Source organism: Cervus elaphus, chromosome 16 (assembly GCF_910594005.1).
Source record: "Cervus elaphus chromosome 16, mCerEla1.1, whole genome shotgun sequence".
Classification (NCBI taxonomy): domain Eukaryota; kingdom Metazoa; phylum Chordata; class Mammalia; order Artiodactyla; family Cervidae; genus Cervus; species Cervus elaphus.
In genome coordinates, this window is record NC_057830.1 from 33973362 (window position 1) to 33996653 (window position 23292).

Here is a 23292-nt window from a genome sequence, read left to right on the forward strand (position 1 = left end):
CTTAGCATGCACACAAGAAGATCCAGGAGGATATGTGAACAGCAATTCTTTCTTGTGAAGAACTGCCTTCACTGAGAACTCTAGCTGGTACTAGAGGATATGAGATGCCCTATCTTTCCACCCCAACTTGGGCGCCCTGAGAGCCAGGGCTTGGTGTTGCAGGCGTTCAAGCCCTCCAGAGTGCTCCTCACAGCACTTGCTGAGTACACTGGACTGACTGAGTCCTTTCTCTACAGCTGGGGGTGACTCTCGTCCAGCCTGAGTACATTGGCTGGACACTTTAAGGGCCTAGACCCTGGGTATGAAAGCTGATGTACACTGAAGCCAGGCAAGAGGTGCCCCAAGGAGTCTGTCAGGAAAATCCATGGCTCTCCATTTTCTTAGGCAAGATTCGTCCAAGAAGGGCCCTTTCATTCCCCTGGCACCCCACGCATATATTTTGTTTGTGGTTCCTGAGACAGAAAGATGCATGTTCTTGTGAAAGAAAACAGGGAATTGGTTCCAAAACTCACTTTCTGCCCAGAACCAACCAAGGCCTGTGAAGCAGTTGGGTCTTGTGGCCCTGATTAGATAGAGGGATAAGGATGCTTCTTTCTGGAACCCCGTCAAGGAAGTGCTCAAACCCAGCCCACGCTGGCCACATGGCAACTTTCCCCACTGGCGCCTGGTAAGCTGCATGCCAGCCACACATCAGCCCCTCTGAGCCCCCCACAGCCTCGCCTGACCTGGCTGCCACTGTTAGGCCACAGCATAACGCTGCCTACTGGAAAGTTTCCATGTCAGGTTTCGGCCACAGCAGCTCTAGTATTCCTCCCTCACCCGCCTAGTGTCCACCACTGACAGCTTTTATAGCAGGAAAGTGGGCAGGTTAATACTAGCCTGGTCTCACAGGAGTCTCTGTAAAATGGAGCAGGGCCTGGGGGGCAGACAGTCCTGCACGTCATTCACTCAAATTCCACCTTTGCAAAAAAAAATTTTTTTTTAATCCATGAACTGTATGTGCTTTTTATTTACTTTGAAATGGCCCAAAGAGAGGATGAAGAGGTGTGTGGTATAATGAAACTGCTGGCGAGTGGTCAATTCTGTATGCTTCTCTACTCCTGAGACCAGACTCCAGAGGGTGCCCAGGGTAGCCAAGTTTCATTTATTTGTCCAAGTACAAGCATGATCAAGAATGTTCTAAATAAGGTCAGGGTTTACAGCTTTGATTATATAATTTCCTCTGATCATTTGATTGGGTCACATGAATGTAAACTTCAGTGAAGCTTCACTTTCCAAGTTTCCACTCCATTTCTCTGAATGTGCCACAGCATGATGATAAAAGTCTCCCAGATTCCCAAAAATCCACCTGAACAATACCTCAGCACGTTGTGGTTTATTCACCTTAAGAAGAATCTGGAGAGAACATGGTTTGGGATGGGAAACAGAGTTACGTCTGATGGGTCTGGACCACTGATATAAATGCTTCTCATTTCATTTTAGAGTTTCCATAATTGTAGCAATTATCTCTGAAAGATTTTTGTCCACATTGATTTGGATAAAGTTTTCTGGAGCTGATGGGGTCTCCAGAGTATCGAATTGCGACTGCAGTAACTCAGGGGGCATAAAATGATCTTTTCTTCCGAGTAAGCGTCCAGAGATGATGTCAAATGACCCAGTCAGATGGACCACAAGGAGCTTCACCTCAACTGGCTTTTCTTCCTTTCCCGAGTGATCACACTCTAGAGGTGCATCATCTTTTCCTTGTATTAAGATGTCTCTGTATACTTTCTTCAGAGCTGAACAGGCTAGAACTACATGCTGTCCAGAGGCTACATCTCTGTTTAAAAACAAACAAAACAAAACAAAAAAAAACCCTGGGGAGATGGGGAAGGGGAGATCCCAAAGAGTGAAGACATTTAAAATAACTGGTGTCAAGCCTAGGCTGAGGACTTCAGTCCCACTTCTCTGACAGTGGAAGGTGTTACAAATGGTGGCCAAGTATCATGCAGTCTTGACTTTGAGGTAAAGATCTTCCACTAGTGAGCCCTCTTGGGTGATGTGTTTACTTCTCTATCAGTTCAGTTCAGTCACTCACTCGTGTCCGACTCTGCAACCCCGTGGACTGCAGCACGCCAGGCCTTCCTGTCTATCACCAACTCCTGGAGTTTACTCAAACTCATGTCCATTGAGTCGGTGATGCCATCCAACCATCTCATCCTCTGTTGTCCCCTTCTCCTCCTGCCTTCAATCTTTCCCAGCATCAGGGTCTTTTCCAGTGAGTCAGTTCTTCACATCAGATGGCCAAAGTATTGGAGTTTCAGCTTCAGCATCAGTCCTTCCAATGAATATGCAAGACTGATTTCCTTTAGGAGCATCAGTTCATCATCTGTTAAATGTGGCTACTCAAGAGTACCTGCCCACAGAACTGTGGTGTGGAAGTTTATCACGGTGCCCAGCACACAGGAAGTGCTGAGTGAGTATCAGCTCTGCCCCTTGGCTACAGGATGTGACTGAGCCAGCACTTGTGGACATGGGTCGCTGCTGGCAGGCACCTGTGTCCCCCACAGAGCATGGCTCAGGCTCTCCTCAGATTCTCTCCATTCCTACTCTGCAGTATGCTGAAGAATCTGGGGAAGTTAGCCATGCAGAGCTGGAGAAAGTAGGAAAAAAGAGAGCACCAGTCCTCTGTTTTCAAGGTGAGCAGAAAGTGAGAAGTTTCCAGAGATGTGCTAAGAGAAAAACCTGAGCCAGAAATAGAGGTAGATTGACAAGGCACCAGTAAGGAAAACCTAGACAGCATATTATAAAGCAGAGACATTACTTTACCAACAAAGGTCTGTCTAGTCAAAGCTATGATTTTTCCAGTGGTCATGTATGGATGTGAGAGTTGGACTATTAAGAAAGCTGAGCGTGGAAGAACTGATGCTTTTGAACTGTGGTGTTGGAGAAGACTCTTGAGAGTCCCCTGGACTACAAGGAGATCCAACCAGTCCATCCTAAAGGAAATCAGTCCTGAATATTCATTGAAAGGACTGATGCGGACGCTCAAATTCCAATACTTTGGCCACCTGATGCGAAGAGCTGACTCATTGGAAAAGACCCTGATGCTGGGAAAGATTGACGGTGGGAGAAGAAGGGGACAACAGAGGATGAGATGGTTGGATGGCATCACCAATGTGATGGACAGGAGTTTGAGTAGGCTCTGGGAGTTGGTGATGGACAGGGAAGCCGGGTGTCCTGCAGTTCATGGGGTCACAAGGGAGTCAGACACAACTGAGCGACTGAACTGTACTGAAGGGAAAACCAGTGTGGTCCAAGACCATACATGAGGATGACCCCCCACCCCCACCCCACACTAAGCTGATGTATACCAGCCCTGGGCAGGAGAGGCTGTCTTCTTGGAGCCAGGATGGAACTAAATAAAGTGGTCAAGGGTCAATGCTGGCTTGGGTACTTAGTAGAGATTTCAATTCAGAACTGAGAACTAAGAATTCTAAAGGGGCCTGCCTTGATCTATGGCCGTCGTAGACTGGAGACCCAGTGGATGGAGTGTGTCATCAGCAACAAACCAATGTACTTGAACCTCCCAGCTCTTCTCAAGGGCATGAGTGAGAGCTTGTTAGTTCTGAGCCTGGAGGTCTGATCTCTGCCCTCCTGAGACTCTTCACTTCGGCTTCCATCCAGGTCAGTATCTTTGATCTGACGAGTCTATTTATGTTAGAGACCCAGTTGGGTAGGAGTTCTCAAATCCTAAAACCCAAAAACCTTAAAACCCTAAACCCATACAAAGACAGGACTGCTAGCCTTGTCCGTGCAGTGTTTAAAAAAAAAGTAAACAATTTTTAATCATAAGTATAATCTCACATGGCCCAAATGGTTTTAGATTTATAAAACATGACTTCATCTTAGAAAGCAAGATTTGGAACTCATTAACTGCCACTCCTTTATCTTCCGTGTCCCAACCAGGATTCCCAAAGGCCAGACCCACTCGTTTGCGCGGAGGCATGCTACAGAGCTGGACAGTTTGAGATTTCAGTCCTGGCAGCAAGTTATCTGTTGACTTGCAAATGACCCCAGATCTTCCTGGTTGTCAGAGGCTGAAGTAGGAGGCAATACAAGTGGTGGCTAAGATATGGCTATAACAACATTATTTTCTTTAGGACTTACTATACATATTAGGTACCATTCTAAGTGCTACCCATGCTTTATTCACTAATTCCTCACCAACAGTCTGTAAGGACTGTTGTGAATAGGAACTATATCCCCATTTTTCATAAGAATAAACAGGTTTATGGAAGCCAAGTTGCAGAGTAAAATTCCCAGCTAGTAATTATGAAGTTGTCTAGAAGGCTGACTCTAGAACCCAACACTCTGTGGCTGATTAAAAGTCATTGCTAGTCACCAGATGGAGATGCATTTCATTTCTGGGATCCTTTATCATTAGTCAGTTATGATTTCAAGAGTGGTTTCCTTTATTCACTGGCTTATCTGGGGTCTGACGTTCTCTTACCTTCGTAAAATGTCATGCAATTTGCAGAGCCATGGAATTCTGTCCTGAAATTAAAACAAACACAGAGTGGCTTTTCCAGATACTGTTTATTTGTACAGAAACATGTTCATATCATGTTCATCAATGTTAGGGTCCAGAGAAATCTCACTGGTTTTGAGGAGGAGGCCATGCACAGGCTGAGGAGTTAAGTCATTGGGCAGTCAGCACAGAAACATGTTCCTGGTCCAGGTGTCAGAGGCTCTTTCCACAATGATAGAAATTACCCTAAAATGCCAGTATGTCTAACTCCCCCATTTTAATCTTCCCATTATAAATACACTTTCTTTGGTTCTGGTATGTTTGTGTGTGTGTGCGCTAAGTCGCTTCAGTCGTGTTTGACTCTTTGCTACTGCCAGGCTCCTCTGTTCATGGGGATTCTCCAGGCAAGAAAACCGAAGTGGGCTGCCATTTCCTGATACACTTACAGATCTTTGATTGTCCTGCATGATTCTTCAGGTGCTTCTGATCTCAAATGCAGAGAGTTATTCATAGAAACTCTTAAGTCAGCTGCCCCCGGTCCTATTCTTCAAACCCTCCAAAAACAAAGCTCCTCTCGGATAAAAGTATTGTGAGAATTTTGTATTTTTCCAGAGAAGGCAGAAGAAGTTTGCATAGGACACCCTAGAGTGTTACACAAAGAAGTTCCCCTGGGGTAAATACTGATTGGCCATAATGCATTAAAAAAAAAAAATTTTTTTTTATTATGCAAATTTAAAACATATACAAAGACAAAATGGTACAAAACAAACTTCTCTGTACCTATAACCTAGGTTTAACGATTTTCAGCTCACAATCTGGTCTTCTATACGTCCCAACCCCCACCCTTTATCATTTTGATGCATATTCAAGAAAGATGATGTCTTTATTATTTAAGACTTTTTTTGGGGGGGCTGCTTTGGGTCTTCATTGTGGTGTGCAGGCTCTCAAGTTGTGGTGTGCAGGCTTAGTTGTGGTATGTGGGATCTTGGTTCTCCAAATAAGGATTGAATCCAGCCCTGCATTGGGAGCATCGAGTCTTATCCACTGGGCCACCAGGCAAGTCCCCATGATGCATCTTTAAAAGTCCTTGCTCTTAACATTTGATTACTACCATTTTATTTAATTTTTGTATTTGTATAATTGAGATTGACTTGCATTTGTTTTCTTGTGTAGTTCATATTAAATTTTGTTATCAAGGTTATCCTAGCCTCCTAAACATAAGTAGGGCAGCTTTCCTTCTTCTCTTCTTTGAAACAGCTTGTATACAATATATTATTTTTATGGACTTAATGTTTTTGTTTCCCCAAAATTCATACCCCCATGTGAGAATATTTGGAGGTAATTAGGTTTAAATGAGGTCATGAGGATGAGGTCCTCATGATGGGATTAGTGCCCTTGTAAGAAGAGACCAGTGAGCTAGTATATACTCTTTCTCTCCTGCTGCTGCCCTCCCTTTCAACCACCCAGCGGAGATACAGAGAACCTCCAAGCTCAGAATAAACAAGAAACTGACCATGCTGGCATCTTGATCTTGGACTTTCGCCCTCCAAAACTGTGATAAATACACGTCAATTGTTTAAGTCACCCAGGCTGTATTATTTTGTTACAGCAATCTGAGCTGAGTGAAACTCATCTGAAAATACTATCTGGGCCTTTTATTTATTTATTTATTTATTTTGAGGAAAGATCTCTGATTACAGATTGAATTTCTTTAATGAACATTGTATTATTTTCAGATGTTTCTATTTTTAATTCAGTTTTGGTGACTGAATACTTTAGAACCAACAAGGTCATGTTTTCACTTGGTGACAGGGGAGGGTTGAGCAGACTGTGTCCCTGAGTATTTTAATCCTCACTTGAAGAAAGTCTTCCCTTATATACTTTATACAAGTCCTCACACTTAGGTTCAGGTCCAGCTCCATGCCTCATACAGGTTATCATCTCCCATCTCTACAGGAACATAAAAAATCGTACTTCCCACCCTCCTGGCTTATATGCATTCCCAAATCCTGGGGGAAGAGGTTATTTAGGTTTAATTAAATCTTGCTACTTTGATTCTGGCACCTGAGAATTTCTCGTTTTGCTTTTGACTTTGGTTAAGTCCTTGGTTATATCCCCCATCCCACTCCCCTAATCTTTTCCACCAGGAGCCTTTCAAGTTCTCCAGCTCTAGGTGAGGTCTTTCAGTGCCTGATTATTTCCCCAGGGCTTAGGCTTTCCCTATTTCTTATTCAGAGTAACTAGCTCCACAGTGAGTGAAAGGTTCATTCCACCAAGGCCATCACTCTGTGCTCAGCAAACTAAAGACCTTCCAGTTACTAGGATCCACCCTTGTCAGGAAGCAGAGGATTTTGTACACACAGATACTACATGCACACACACTACACGCACACATGCTACACATACATACACAGTTGTAATTTTTTCATTATATGTATCTTTTCATATTAAATAATATTTTTAAAAAGCACTGTGAACTAATATTGGGTTAAGAGTCCTGGAAGTTTTATTAGTCACAGAATTTTTTGAAGACTTTACTTCTGTGTACATATTACCCAATCAGAGACCACTTAGAAGTTCAAATGCAACAGCTATAAAATCTGCAGAAGACAGAGATCAAATGACAACTATTACCTAACTTACACAAATGGTATCTTAAATAACAATAACTACATGATTCACAGATATTATTACTCAAATTATAACAGCCACTACAATGTACACAATAGCTCAAATGTATTTAATGAAACACTTGTTAATGTTAGCACTGGTCTGAGTACTCAGGGAACCCAGTGTGGTTATTTCTAAACAAAGTAACAAGATGATGAGGCTTACCAGTTCTAAACTTGCAGACCATAAAGAACTTTGTGCTCTATGGGGAGACTTACATGCTCCTGGAAAAGAGTGTATATGTTTAAGGCTTATTCTTGGCAAGATTTTCTGACATCATACTCAAAAACTAAATGTTCTAGAGAAGTCTGTGAGGAGAAAAAAAGTTGTAGCAGCTATACTTATGGAACTTGAAATTGCCACTGTAACACAGTATTTTCTAGACTTAAGATGGGGGTCAGCGAAGAAGAGCGTCAAGGGTTGTAGGTAGTGGGGAAAACTAGCTGGACTTACTGAGCCGTGCAGTATTTTATGATGTAAAATTGCCCATGGGAAAGCTGCCAACTCAAGCCCAGATTTGGATTTCCCTTTCCTTCATCCATTTGCAAGTATCTGTTGTGTGCTTAGGGAGACCCAGACACTATTCTGGGTCCTTTATTTCAATCCTCTACACACGATCACCCTGAGTTTAACTTCTAAGATTCCATTTGCACCTAACTTTCTAAATTCCTTTCTCTTCTGTATTTTCATTGTGAATAGCTAAGCTTTTCTACTACATTCATGAACTAACAGGGATAAAAAAAGAAAATCACTATTATTTATACATAGACTTTAAAAAAATTTTTTTTAAACCTCTTGGGTATATCTTCCAAAACAGCTTCTCCAACAGAAAGCTGCAGCAGAGCAGGGTGACTGGGCCTTAAAGACTCACATGTCAGCAGCATGAGCTGTTTCCTACCTAGGACCCAGACCGACAAAGATATGGTGCCTTTCAAACCTTAGGAAGGGCTGCACAGGCAGCTTACTTGGTAAAGTGGTGTACTAATCATTAATGGGTCTAACCTCAGTGTGTGTTTTACATGTAAATAGAGGTGTCTGGCTTCAAGTTTAAGAAATGACGTCAACTTCTATAAAGCTGGGGCTTCCCTGGTGGCTCAGAGGGTAAAAGTGTCTGCCTGCAATGCAGGAAACCCAGGTTCGATTCCTGGGTTGGAAAGATCCCCTGGAGAAGGAAATAGCAACCCACTCCAGTACCCTTGCCTGGAAAATTCCATGGACAGAGGAGCCAGGTAGGCTACATACTGTCCACGGGGTCACAAAGAGTCGGACACGACTGAGCGACTTCACTTTCACTTTCTATAAAGTTAAGGAGTCTTCTTATAGCATATGGGGGCCGCAGTGAGGTACCTTCCTAAGCACTTGGACAAGAAGGAAAGAAGCTTGTTCTTTAAGGCTTTAAAGATCAACACTTAACAGAAAGGGACAGAGATGTCTAAACTCATCTGAAGAAGTAAAAAGTGACCCTCAGGCTAGCAGTGCATCACTATGATCCAACTACGTATTTTAACACACATAAAGGAAGCACATGAGGCTTGGGTGTAAAAGTCCAGGGCAGGAACACTATAGGATTAGACAGCAGAGTACTGTCCAGAGGACATGGAGTTCTGGCCTTATGACTTCAAATATCATGTTCTCATTAGCAAACGTCTTCATCTAATGGGGTGGGTGGTCTCACACCATTAGAAACTTAAGTTTTAACTTTCCTACTCTTTTGATTGCACGTTCACTGAGCTACCTGACTACATTTTGGCTTTTGAAATCAGATTGATGTGTTATGGGCCACGTGGCAGTTAAATTTCTCCTTGTAAATTAATCAACTGGCATTCGGGTTTTATGTAGAAATCTTGTGAAGCTGACTAGTGGGGTTCTCATATGAGACATGAACCTGTGTTTAATGTGTTGACAGTGTCAAGGGTTGAGCCAGCAAGGGAGCCTGACTGCCCTGGTCCCATCTGGGCAGTCAGGCAGCCTTTTCCACAATGCATCCCTGTCACTGTGCATGTCTCTAGGTGAAACAAAATCCCGAGACGAGTGCTGATCTCCATTCAGCAAGAATGCTTGGCTTGCAAATAAATAACCTAACTCTACACCTAAAGCAATTAGAGAAGGAAGAAATGAAGAACCCCAGGGTTAGCAGAAGGAAAGAAATCTTAAAAATCAGGGCAGAAATAAATGCAAAAGAAACTAAAGAGACCATAGCAAAAATCAACAAAGCTAAAAGCTGGTTTTTTGAAAAAATAAACAAAATTGACAAACCATTAGCAAGACTCATTAAGAAACAGAGAAGAACCAAATTAACAAAATTAGAAATGAAAATGGAGAGATCACAACAGACAACACTGAAATACAAAGGATCATAAGAGACTACTACCAGCAGCTCTATGCCAATAAAATGGACAACTTGGATGAAATGGACAAATTCTTAGAAAATATAACTTTCCAAAACTGAACCAGGAAGAAATAGAAGATCTTAACAGACCCATCACAAGCAAGGAAATCGAAACTGTCATCAAAAATCTTCCAGCAAACAAAAGCCCAGGACCAGATGGCTTCACAGCTGAATTCTACCAAAAATTTAGAGAAGAGCTAACACCTATCTTACTCAAACTCTTCCAGAAAATTGCAGATGAAGGTAAGCTTCCAAACTCATTCTATGAGGCCACCATCACCCTAATTCCAAAACCAGACAAAGATGCCACAAAAAAAGAAAACTACAGGGCAATATCACTGATGAACATAGATGCAAAAATCCTTAACAAAATTCTAGCAAACAGAATCCAACAACATATTAAAAAAATCATACACCATGACCAAGTGGGCTTTATCCCAGGAATGCAAGGATTCTTTAATATCCGCAAATCAATCAATGTAATACACCACATTAACAAATTGAAAGATAAAAACCATATGATTATCTCAATAGATGCAGAGAAAGCCTTTGACAAAATTCAACACTCATTTATGATTAAAACTCTCCAGAAAGCAGGAATAGAAGGAACATACCTCAACATAATAAAAGCTATATATGACAAACCCACAGCAAGCATCACCCTCAATGGTGAAAAATTGAAAGCATTTCCCCTGAAATCAGGAACAAGACAAGAGTGCCCACTCTCACCACTACTATTCAACATAGTGTTGGAAGTTTTGGCCACAGCAATCAGAGCAGAAAAAGAAGTAAAAGGAATCCAGATAGGAAAAGAAGAAGTGAAACTCTCACTGTTTGCAGATGACATGATCCTCTACATAGAAAACCCTAAAGACTCTTCCAAAAATTACTAGAGCTAATCAATGAATATAGTAAAGTTGCAGGATATAAAGTTAACACACAGAAATCCCTTGCATTCCTATATACCAACAATGAAAAAACAGAAAGAGAAATTAAGGAAACAATACCATTCACCACTGCAACAAAAAGAATAAAATACTTAGGAGTATATCTACCTAAAGAAACAAAAGACCTATACATAGAAAACTATAAAACACTGATGAAAGAAATCAAAGAGGACACAAACAGAGGGAGAAACATACCGTGTTCATGGATTGGAAGAATCAATATTGTCAAAATGGCTATTCTACCCAAAGCAATCTATAGATTCAATGCAATCCCTATCAAGCTACCAACGGTATTTTTCATAGAACTAGAACAAATAATTTCACAATTTGTATGGAAATACAAAAAACCTCGAATAGCCAAAGTAATCTTGAGAAAGAAGAATGGAACTGGAGGAATCAACCTGACTGACTTCAAACTCTACTACAAAGCCACAGTCATCAAGACAGTATGGTACTGGCACAAAGACAGAAATATAGATCAATGGAACAGAATAGAAAGCCCAGAGATAAATCCACGAACCTATGGACACCTTATCTTTGACAAAGGAGGCAAGGATATACAATGGAAAAAAGACAACCTCTTTAACAAGTGGTGCTGGGAAAGCTGGTCAACCACTTGTAAAAGAATGAAACTAGAACACTTTCTAACACCATACACAAAAATAAACTCAAAATGGATTAAAGATCCAAATGTAAGACCAGAAACTATAAAACTCCTAGAGGAGAACATAGGCAAAACACTCTCCGACATAAATCACAGCAAGATCCTCTATGACCCACCTCCCAGAATATTGGAAATAAAAGCAAAACTAAACAAATGGGACCTAGTGAAACTTAAAAGCTTTTGCACTACAAACGAAACTATAAGTAAGGTGAAAAGACAGCCCTCAGATTGGGAGAAAATAATAGCAAATGAAGAAACAGACAAAGGATTAACCTCAAAAATATACAAGCAACTCCTGCAGCTCAATTCTAGAAAAATAAATGACCCAATCAAAAAATGGGCTAAAGAACTAAACAGACATTTCTCCAAAGAAGACATACAGATGGCTAACAAACACATGAAAAGATGCTCAACATCACTCATTATTAGAGAAATGCAAATCAAAACCACAATGAGGTACCATTACACGCCAGTCAGGATGGCTGCTATCCAAAAGTCTACAAGCAATAAATGCTGGAGAGGCTGTGGAGAAAAGGGAACCCTCTTACACTGTTGGTGGGAATGCAAACTAGTACAGCCACTATGGAAAACAGTGTGGAGATTCCTTAAAAAACTGGAAATAGAACTGCCATATGACCCAGCAATCCCACTTCTGGGCATACACACTGAGGAAACCAGATCTGAAAGAGACACGTGCACCCCAATGTTCATTGCAGCACTGTTTATAATAGGCAGGACATGGAAGCAACCTAGATGCCCATCAGCAGATGAATGGATAAGGAAGCTATGGTACATATACACCATGAATATTACTCAGCCGTTAAAAAGAATTCATTTGAATCAGTCCTAATGAGATGGATGAAACTGGAGCCCATTATACAGAATGAAGTAAGCCAGAAAGATAAAGAACATTACAGCATACTAACACATATTTATGGAATTTAGAAAGATGGTAACGATAACGCTATATGCAAAACAGAAAAAGAGACACAGAAATACAGAACAGACTTTTGAACTCTGTGGGAGAAGGTGAGGGTGGGATGTTTCAAAAGAACAGCATGTATACTATCTACGGTGAAACAGATCACCAGCCCAGGTGGGATGCATGAGACAAGTGCTCGGGCCTGGTGCACTGGGAAGACCCAGAGGAATCGGGTGGAGAGGGAGGTGGGAGGGGGGATCGGGATGGGGAATACGTGTAAATCTATGGCTGATTCATGTCAATGTATGACAAAACCCACTGAAATGTTGTGAAGTAATTAGCCTCCAACTAATTAAATAAAATAAAATAAAATAAAAAATTTAAAAAAAAAAAAAAAAGAATGCTTGGCTTGGAAGAGGTAGTAGGAAGGTCGATCATTCGTCTCTGACTGTTTGCGAGCCCATGGACTGTATAGCTTGCCAGGCTCCTCTGTCCATGGAATTCTCCAGGCAGGAATACTGGAGTGGGTTGCCATGCCCTTCTCCAAGTTGGAAGGTTCAGACGGTCAAATGCTAATTCACATATTCAGTATTCACATACCTACTTAAGAGTTCAAGAAGCAATTATAATGATGCACTAGGACTGATTCACAGATGAAAACACACAAAAAATGAACTGTACTTCTGCATGAGTAAAATGTTCATAGTGGGTTTGGATGCACCAAGGAAGGGGGATAATTTGTTTAATTCCTAGTACTTTAGATATCTTACCTTTCTTCCCACTAGCAGAGGAGCAACCTTGTGTTTTGTTATTTTAATTAGATTGCACAATTCCTCCAGCCCATCAGCATCAAATCTCTTTGTACAGAGATCAATCTCTATTATTTTATGGCTTAGGAAACATATGTTATTGCATTAAGCTGGATATTGACTTTATTAGTCATTATATTTTCTGGATGCCTGAAATATTTCACAATAAGGATGAAACAAATGAATTAAAAAAAAACAGAAAACGTAATTGGGTAATAAACTTCCTACCCTTTGTACAGGTAAACAGAACTTTACTTTGAATCCATGCTTTATTATTATTTTACCAGTGTCTAAATACGTGCCTTAGCTGAGAATTAAGCATGTTGCTTCATTCAGTCACAATAAAATTCCTCAGAAGCTCAACAATGAAAACTAATATTAATAAATGGAATGATAAAACAGAAACAGATGCTTTCAGACATCTGCCCCCAATCAGAATGCATGTTGGACCAGTTTATTCACAGCACCAGTAAGGTCTGGGTCCACCAGCCACAAAATCAATGAGAGAAGGCTGGAGATAGCAATGAAGTACTTTCAACTTTATTTTATAGAAGTTTCCAAGTATTGAGTCACAGTTATTACACAGTTGGGATCCTTCTCTAGAGGGTCACAGGGGGCCACAAGGAGAGAGTTCTTCCAGAGTCGCTCCAGGTGCTACATGAATTCCTGGGTGGATCCCTGGTCTGCGTAAAGCCAGGGGTCACCTGCCTCAGGTACCCATCTAGGCCTAGGTCCCTCCAAGGGATGCGCTCGCTGAGGGCTGCGCCTCTCTCCTGCTCTCTCTTTCACCCTTTCCCTCTCCATTTAACTAACCCTGATTCATTCCTCATAGATTGGGTGTGCATGGAGTATCAGGGCCTTTAACACAGTAGAAAAAGTAGGGTCTTAGGGGTTAGAGATCCCCTTTACTCTGTGCCTTTGCTCCAGTTACTTAACTTCTCTGTGCCTCCCCTTGTTCATCTGCAAAATGGGGAATCATGTTAATTCACTGATCTGCTTTGGGATTTGAACAGGAAAAGGAGTAGACTTCATTTTAAACACTATTTTTTTGGGCTGATTTTATAGCTGCAATAAACAGCATCAATTTCCAACTTTGAATCTGGAAAAGACCTTTAATAAATGAATTTGGCACGCAGTAGATTCTAATTCCACAAATAATATTTAATATGTGCAAAGTGCCATACAGAGCATTGGGAATGTAATATGAATGGTGTGGTTCCTGTCCTCAAGGGGGTCACAGCCTGATGACGGGTATCAGTTAAACTACACGTAAGGCAGGGATGAGGGCTCTAAGAAGGGCTCTGACTGGAGAGTAGAGGGAGAGATCAATTTTGATCAGGCCCTAGGAAGACTAAATCTTCAAGGATAAAGAGGATTTTAATGGAAGCAGGGCCTGCCAAGCAGAGGGCAGGGAAAGACTGGGAGTATGAAATATGAAAGATGGTTTGCCAAGACTCTACAGTAAACGGATGAGGCAGGAGCTTAGCACTGACGACCAGGCATGGGAGTTGCTGTGAGGAGGGTGAGGAGAAACTGTCAGGACTAGATAGTCGAGACTCTGAGTGAGCTGCTAAGGAGTTTGGCCTTTCCTGTCGGGTCTTAGGGACACATGAGCTCCAGATTCTGTATTCATAATGTTTGTGAAGAATGGGGATGACTGAGATCTCCTCTTCACAGAGGCAGAAACTGAGGCCAAACAGGGAGATACTAGAGCAAATTCACTGAGTTCTGTGTGTAAACGCTACAGGCAATATCATAATTAGTGAAGTCAAACACAGAAAGCCTTAGAGGAAAGAGAGGAGCAAACAACATAACCCAGATGGGCATCCAAGCTTACTGGATCGCTATTCTGGGTCCCTTCATCCCCGACAGTCCCTACATGCAGGGATAGGGGTGCAGTGTACCCTGAGCCCCCAGCCCAGGGCTTAAGCTCCGCAGGCTAAATGAGAGCATCATGAAGATAGAGACCGCTTCCTTGGCCTATCTAGAAACAGAAAGTGTCTTCTGGAAGGGGATGACAATGAAAGGGCAGGCGCTCAGAGGAACAGATGGAAGAGGAGTGTGTCCAGCATTGCTGGGGGAGGTGGAGAGAGAGGGCAAGGGAAGTGGGAGGGGGGCAGTGGCGGTGAGGGACCGGTTTTATCTGGTGCAAAAGTGAACCTAAGCCCATAGAGGGAAAAAATGCATACAAACAAAGTACATACCCCTGAAAGATGGGTATATGTATCAAATTCAATCAGCGGGTATTTTTGGAAGATGAAACCAAGGGTGATATATTCTGTGAAAATTTGCAGGCATTGGTCAAATGTTTTATACAGGATAAGTATTATATTTGTAATCAGGAACAAAACTGTCCAAAACCTCTCTTTTAAAGACTCTGAGATTGAAGTCTGCTCAAGCATCATCCCATGGGCTGCCAGAACAGCATGGTCCTGGGGCCAGGGAGACTCACTGACAGACAGCTTGGAAATCATCATCTCATCATGTTAACCGTGCATCCCTGCCTGGGTGGCGTATCTTTCTCCACCAGCGCTGTCCACAGAGCTTCCTGCCCTGATGGAAATGTTCTCTACCTGCGCTGTCTGGATTAGCAGCCACCAGCCACACGGGGCTTTTGAAACTTGAAGTATGGCAATGCAATCCAGGAACTGGAATTTACATTTAATTGAAATAGCCTTAAGGTGCCCGTGTGTATTCAGCTTAGGTTCTTTATCTTCAAACCTTAGCCTTCTCAGTAGTGTGTGTGTGTGTGTGTCTGTGTGTGTGTGTGTGTCTGTCTGTGTGTGTGTGTTTTGAGAGTCAGTTGTGTCTGACTCTCTGTGACCTCATGGACCTCCCCAAACCATCCTGAGAATCTCCCCCAAGGCCTACCATTACCTCTGCCTCTAACAGTCTACCTGATGCTCAGCACAGTATCCTCTGGGGGAGGGGGGCCCGCGGGCTGGTTGCCAGGGCAATGAGGGGGTGGTGGAGCCAGCTCAGCTGTGACCCACACCTTCGCTCATGGACTCACTGGGCTCTCATTAAAAATGTCAGCCATCTGCTGTTTTACTGCATTCCTCTCTGCTTCACTCTAATGTCAGGCAAACGTGTATAGCTTCCTCTGAATATATTTAGTAACTCGTTATGTTTCTTCCAGTAATTGATAACCTTTTCTTCTGTACAATAAATTCCTCTTCTCAATTCTCCTCCTCAGCCCCCAGCCGCATCAATACTGCTCACTTAACAAGGCTTACTTGTGAGTAAGAGGAAAGATGCTTAAATGCCATTATAAAACTCTGTCCAGTTGGGGTTGCTTTACTTTGTTCTTTAATTTTGTACTCAGCAAGGGGAAAAAGAAAATAACCCCAGCACGGTCACACTTTACACACTCCGCAGAAATGATTTACATGTATGTATACATAGATACGGTACTAACAACAACAGTAAGAAGTGATATTCACTGAATGCTTCAGGTATGTCTCTGTGCACACTTTTCAATTTATCTAATCCTCTCAAGGACCCAATAAAATAGATCCTGTCACCATTCCTACGTCACAGGAGGAAAATGAGGCACAGAGAAACCAAGCTATTTGCCAAAAGTCACACAAGCTCAGTGGTGCTGCCAGGTTATTTACAATATGTTTATTATCTCTAGCACAGTATCACTGTTATGTTTAAGTTGTTATTTTGTATCTCCTTTCGGCTGCTCTCCTCCCACCTTCTAAAGTCAAATGTTGTAAACTTAATTTTGATGGTTTAATGTTTAAACTTGGGGAGCACTTCCCGAAACAAACAGAAACCCTCAGAATGCTCTAGAATATGGGTTAGTGACTCCAGTCCTTCAAGGCAGGGCAAAGAGAAGAACGTGGAGCAGAAACTGCGGGGAGCCGAGTTCATGAAAGCACAAACGCAGTGTTGCTCTTTGGCCAGCCCCGTCCCAGTACCGGTCCTCTGGACACCCTGGGCACATGGAGCTGGCTGGGGCCCCTGCTGCCCGCTGCCCTGTGGACCCACCCTGGGCCTGCCCTCAGTCTCTCCTGGGTCATAGCTAGTTCTGGGAATCCACAGTTTGTGACTCTGGTTTGAGAAAGACCCTCTAGAAAAGGCCCTCACGACCCTCACGACAGTGCCTAAAGGAATGAGATGTCAGCCATTCATTCTTTCACTTATTTTTCATTCACAAATTTGCCACAAATCTTTTCTGACATACACTTGTGTGTCAGGCTCTGGGGATATATAGTGGTTAATAGAAATGGCCACAGTGCCTGTCCTTTTGGAGGTAAAATCTAGTTACAGGGACAAATATTAATCGAATTCTCACACCATCAAATGCCATGTTACAACTGGGACATGGATGATAAGGGATATGCTGCCGTGAGAGTTCATTAGAGGAGGTTTTATCTAGAAGTCAGGGCGAGCCTCCCTGAAGAAGGGGCACAGGTGGTGAGACGTGATGCATGAGCAGGGAGCTGAGAAGAGTGGGGCGGTGCCTTCCTCACAGTGGGAACAGCAGACACAAAGGCCCTGGGGGAGGAGCGTGGCGGGAGAGCTACTGAAAAGGGCAAGGATGGCTCCAGTGGAGGTGGGGGTAGGAGACGGGGGTGGCATGTGGGAGGGTGGGGTGCACCCAGAGAGACTACTGTGGGGCACAGCCAGTTTGGCCTGCCCATGTACGTGTAGGAGTTTATGTGTCTGGTCTTGACCCTGAGATAATGAGAAATTGCCAGAGGGCCATTTGAGTTTGCAAAGATCACTCTAGCTTTGGGGTGGGCACCAGGGCCTGGAGACGGTAGGCTGGTAGGTCCTTGGAAGAAAAGGTGAATTTCCACATGTATGAGGCACAGAGGAGCCTGTGCCCTCTCAGGAATTGCACCCTGCAGATTCAAATCCCTCAACAAAGTGTTCTGGCAGATCCTGCCAAGCTGGGGCTGACGGTGGCATCAATCCTGATGCCAGTTGAGAGTTTAGACAGGAGTTCGGGCCACAGCTCACATACATGGCAGGCGTGCTACGCACCTGGCTTTTGGAGCACTGTCCTGAGTGCGTGACTCAGGAACTCTACTGCACCAAGCGCTGTAGGCATCTTCACCTGCATCGCTTGGCTGGGACATCCATGTTGGAAATAAAAACAGACAGCGCACCTTACCTCGTCATTCAGCGGTATCCCTTTTTGCATCTTCATTCGATTTTCCTCTGGGTGGTAGTCATCTGCATCATAGAATTTCCATCCTAGCTTTAAGAACAAAGTGAAAGAGGGTATGTAGCAGCTCATGCGGCCCATGTGATGGGCACTGTGGGTTCCTAATACTAACAGCAGGTGCAGAAACAACCCGGCCACCCTCTTTCCCACCGGCAGCCACACAGACCATCCCTCCTCCACCCAGGCGCAGGAGCAGGGAGGTCTGTAAGGATGCTTCACTAATCCCGCCCGCTGGGTTGCTGCAGCTGTTTTTTTCATTCATCATTATTTTCCATGACCAAGGAGAGAAACAAAATTGCTCCAGGGGGTTTCACAAGCTTTATGGAGGTGTCTGCACCGAGTTTACAAACCACGCAGGCCAGAAGCAACGAGACAAAAAGATGAGACTCGCAACTGGGAGGTGTTAGCACAGGTTACCTCAGATGCCAGCAGGGCGCCCACGGTGGATCTGTGGAGAGGACACAGATGCTACGTGACTATCCTTCCTCCATCTGCCTCTTCCATCCAAGGAGCCGTGGGAAGCACATGGCTTAAACACCAACAACTTACAATATTGAAACTCAGACACGTGCTCCTCACCCTGGAGTCGAAAGCATGGCTTTAGTTTTCTCCAGGAATTTAAATAATTTTCCAGTTATCACTAAATTTTCCCCCAAAAGCAATACATAAGATCTCATTAAACTCCTGAAGTCCCCCCCCCCCACTAAGTTTTTGGTCCCTGTTTTGTAGATAATTATTTTTTGAAAAAGAACAGGATGAGATGGTTAGATAGCATCATGGACTCAATGGACATAAATCTGAGCAAATTAGGAGGTAGTGAAGGTCGCAAGGAGTTGGACATGACTTAGTGACTGTCAAGTCTCGTCACTACATGGACAATAACTGAATAAAGTGATAAATTCTAACGAGAATACTGGAGGCAGGGGTCTGACAGGGAATTTAACCTCTAAGCACCCACACAAGGTTCATGGAGCTCATAAAAGCATTAAAACATTCTGACTTAAAAGGGACACACCCTTCAAAAAAGGGACTCAGAGAATTACCAGCATTCATTATTAAGTATGGGAGTTGAATGCTCTCTGTTCAGACCCTAACAACTACAGGTCAGTGAAGAGGGCTTGGGTCCCAGAGCTTGAGATTTGGCCACAGTCTCCATTCTGCCACTAAATGACTATGCCCACCTTGTCCTCTAAACCTCAGTTTTCTCACCTGTAAAACAAGGCGACTGAGCTACATCTATCCATTCACTTTCTCATTTCACACAGCCAATATTTAACAAGCACCTACCAGCTCCCAAGACATAATGCTCAGCCAACTGAGACTGGTTTCAGCCATCTTGAGGTTTATGGCTAGTGCAATGGGGGTAGGGATGGAGGCTGGCAGGTGATGAGTTAGAAATGAAGCCCCCTCTTGCTCTCAACTTCTGAAGTATTACCCAACTGCCAGTCACTGACATAGAACCTTCAGGATCTTTTTATTGTACCTCCTACTTCATCATGCCTTCTCACCTAAGTTGTACATGCTACTATTACAATTATGTTATTTTTATTTAATTGCTTCACTCTTTAAAATTAAACAAATGTGTTAAAGAAGGTTCTTTCCCTCCCTCATACAGGAGGCCATCCTTACTTGCCTTAAGTAGGAGGTAACTGAAAAATGCACACAATGAAATCAAAACTATGATGAAATTCTATACTGTTAATTACCAAGGGTTCTCTTTTGTTAAGAAAGTATCAGGAAGGTGTTAAAAAGACACACGGAGACCTCCTCCCTAAAATGACCAAAGGATTGAGAACTAGAACCTCTCCCATTAGTTCACTCCAATGGCGGCTGCATAGGCTGACATGTTGCAGCCTGCTAGTGATTAAACTGTCCCAGCCAAACTCCAGGGCTGGAGAAGCCAGGGCTGTGAACAACAGAAATCACACTGAAGACCAAGTTAGATCAGCCAGGAATGAACACGTCAGCCACCAGTCATAATTTAAAAGAAGAGCCAACTAGATTAGGGTGTAGACGGGCAGAAAGGAGATAGAAGGAAACTGAAAAACCATTCTCTACCACTCTAACCTACGGTTTTTCCAGTGGTCATGTATGGATGTGAGAGTTGGACTGTGAAGAAAGCTGAGCGCCGAAAAATTGATGCTTTTGAACTGTGGTGTTGGAGAAGACTCTTGAGAGTCCCTTGGACTGCAAGGAGATCCAGCCAGTCCTCCTAAAGGAGATCAGTCCTGGGTGTTCATTGGAAGGACTGATGCTGAAGCTGAAACTCCAGTACTTTGGCTGCCTCATGCAAAGAGCTGACTCACTGGAAAAGACCCTGATGCTGGGAGGGATTGAGGGCAGGAGGAGAAGGGGACGACAGAGGATGAGATGGTTGGATGGCATCACTGACTCGATGGGCATGAGTCTGAGTAAACTCCGGGAGTTGGTGATGGACAGGGAGGCCTGGCATGCTGCGATTCATGGGGTTGCAAAGAGTCGGACATAACTGAGTGACTGAACTGAACTGAACCACTGTAACCAAACTTTTTAACCAAGGGACATGGTGAAGGTCCCTGGTCCATGTTTGAAGATGGACCAAGGACCCTCAGTAGAAATAAAGCACATGCTCGCCTCACAGGAGACTGGTCAGAGCTGAGCATTACAAACCAGTTTGGCACCCAAATGCCACAGTAGTTTCTGTAAAGCTAAACCTACCTCCCTGGAGCAAGAAGGAATCTTGGAAATACACTGGACCGCATGGGCAGTTCCCGATTCAGAACATTCTAGAAGCCTTTGGGGGTTGTGAAACTTCAGGTGTCTTTTGCTACCTCTGGTGGAACGCTACCTGTCTTTTCTGATAAAGGGCACTGCTGGACTTTGGACCAAGCGGGAAGCCAAAGGCTTCCTCGGCCCCCCAAGTTGGCCAGACTGGGCTGGCCAGGGGCTCTGTGGTGTGGAATGCTCTTCCTTCCTCACAAACCTGGAGCACTCTTCATATTTAATACTCCATCCTTCTAGTTGAAGTGGGGAACACAGTAGGTTAGAAAGTTAATAATCACAAAAGTCCAAGGCCAGGAAGGAGGGAGCTAGTGCTCTGTCCGGCCTGACAAATGTCTCCGAGCGCCTGGGAGGAGGTCTGCCCGTGCTCTGCGGTCCCTTGCTCTCCTGCACGCTGTTCTGGCTTGAGGCCCCCAACAACCTGCCCGGGCCGCTCCAGGGGCCGAGCAGAACCCGTTACCCCAGCAGGCGCCTCTGTCTAAATTCAGAGATGCAGAGCCGAGTCTGGGATGTGGCCCCGGGCCAGGCGCTCCCGGAGCGAGCAGGCTGGCAAGTGGGGAGAGGGAGCAAGGTGCTCTGGACCCGTTTCCTCATCGGCAAAGGGAAAAGAAGGGGTCTCCCCAGAGAACGCCAGTCGCCACGGGCCCAGAACGGCGGCAGGTCCGGGCTCCGCCGCGCGCCGCCTCCCCATTGCACCCCCCGAGCCCAGCCCCCAGAACCTACTTCCCCGAGCCGCTCACGCCCATCACCAGCAGCGCGTCGGGCGCCGCCATCGCCCCAAATCCGGTTCCTTCCCTTCGCCTTCCGGAGCCCGTCCGCCCCGCCTTCCCTGCCGCGCAGGGCGGAGCCGCCCGCGACCCCGCCCCGCCCGCGGACCGGACCCCGGGGGGCCCCCGTCGGGCCCCCGCTCCAATGCGCTTGGCCCCACTTCCGCGCCGCCCCACCGGCGTCGAGACCTGCCCCACCCCGCGCCCCTTCCCCGGCGAGACACGCCCCGGGCCCGGACCGCGCCCCCAGGCGCTCCGCCCGCCGCTGCGCGGCGCAGACCGGCGCACACGGCGCCACACCGCTTCCCCTTCTCCCACCTCCGTTCCTTCCCCGCCGCGCCCCCCGGCGCCCCTCTCCTCTGTGCCGAAGCGGAGCCCCACCGCAGGCAGGGGAGCGGGCCCCGAGTCCCTCCATCTGCGGTCCTCTTCGCCCAGCCTCTCTCCATCGCCCTTGCAGGCCGGACCCTCCTGCTCCTCCTCCACCAACGAGCTTTAGAAAGAGCTTTAGCTTATTTATTTATTTTTTTAATGTAAAAGTAATAAGCAGAAAATAAACAACACTTTACCACACCACGCGGCAGCAAGCATCAGTTCCCCCGTCCTGTATAGATACACGGGTAGGAATATTGCTTGAAATTAGGATAGTGCGGTACAGTGTTCTGTAACCTGGCATTTTGTCACAATAATACAAGGCAGATTTCTTTTGATGTCAAATATAGAGTGGGCCATAGCGGCAAATGTTATTATGGCTCTGCTATTTAATCTGCCTCCTGTTCTTGGGTCAATTACTTAAGCGGAAGGAGTACCCCCTTTAAAGGACCCTTTTGCTTTAAAGCAATGTGTTAATTTTGTGCCATTTAAGATGTTTGATTAAAAGGACGTCCAACGACATTCTGCCCAACTTCCTTTGTTTCCCAAGTTCATACTGCTCTGTGTCTTTGAAAACAATGAAGCTGACATAAAAGCATTTAATCAATATGTCAGTTACCTCTGCACTGACTTTTTTTCTTACTTAGCCCAAGCGGGTGACATTTCAGTGTTCCTGGATAGAGTTTGTACAGATGAAGTACCTGAGACCTGGAGAGACAGGTGACTTGTGTAAGGGTTTATAGTTCAGTTGTGCTTGAGGAACATTTTTTGAACATCTACCATCCACAGAATTCCAAAGGTGAATGTCGTAATTCTCCAGGTGCTTCCTGGCAGGTAGGGGGGAGTAGATGTGTAAGCACAGGTGTGACTTGTGCTTTGCTTTACCAGCTCAGGTAAAAAAAAAAGTGTTCACATTTCTCTCAAAGTTCAAATCAGAACGATCAGCAGAAAGTCTGGTTCTCCTGCCCAGATAGCCAACCCTAGACATGTCCAAGGACCTCATAGTTTCTGTACTAGTCAGGGTGGTGGTGGGAAACAACACATTCAAGTTGGGTCATTTGAAAAGGGTTCAACAAAGGTACTCTTTTTCAGAGATGCAGGTGGGGTCAATGAAAGCAATGGGATCTCAGTAAGTTAGGGGAGATGTGAGGGGGCAATAGAAGGGAGTCTTTATTGGGCTAGGCTGGGGGGAGAGACAGAGGGGAGAGGAGAGAGAAAGAGCACATACTATGTGGATAGACAAGTCTGAAGTGAAATGTGGCCTCAGAAAGAGAGAAGGATACCCCTCTTGACCCAACAGGGG

The 23292-nt window shown here is 44.6% G+C and overlaps 1 protein-coding gene across 5 annotated transcripts; it reads right to left on the minus strand.

Annotated features, from left to right (window-relative positions):
• Window positions 1–1121: 1121 nt before the first annotated feature.
• On the minus strand, window positions 1122–22088 carry IDNK (IDNK gluconokinase). 5 transcript variants are annotated; one of them, XM_043870684.1, is made up of 5 exons: window positions 22002–22088; window positions 18511–18541; window positions 18040–18126; window positions 4493–4536; window positions 1122–1819 (listed from the first exon to the last, which is right to left on the minus strand). In XM_043870684.1, exons 1-5 carry the CDS (start codon window positions 22064–22066, stop codon window positions 1474–1476), a joined length of 573 nt encoding a protein of 190 aa, XP_043726619.1. In that variant the 5' UTR covers window positions 22067–22088; the 3' UTR covers window positions 1122–1473. The 5 variants fall into 5 exon arrangements, with proteins under 5 accessions (XP_043726619.1, XP_043726622.1, XP_043726620.1 ...); XM_043870687.1 differs by having other exon boundaries at window positions 18040–18122; window positions 22002–22057; XM_043870685.1 differs by lacking the exon at window positions 22002–22088 and adding an exon at window positions 21577–21797.
• Between the last annotated feature and the right edge of the window lie 1204 nt (window positions 22089–23292).

What these genes read in the sequence shown, in the direction of transcription:
- IDNK (XM_043870684.1), bottom strand. Translation starts at nt 22,066, where the DNA reads ATGGAGAGAGGCTGGGCGAAGAGGACCGCAGATGGAGGGACTCGGGGC. An exon ending in GGCCCGCTCCCCTGCCTGCG is followed by an intron (nt 18,542 to 22,001) that starts GTGGGGCTCCGC and finishes TCCTCTCCACAG; the next exon opens with ATCCACCGTGGGCGCCCTGC. An exon ending in GGATACCGCTGAATGACGAG is followed by an intron (nt 4,537 to 18,039) that starts GTAAGGTGCGCT and finishes TTTTAATTTCAG; the next exon opens with GACAGAATTCCATGGCTCTG.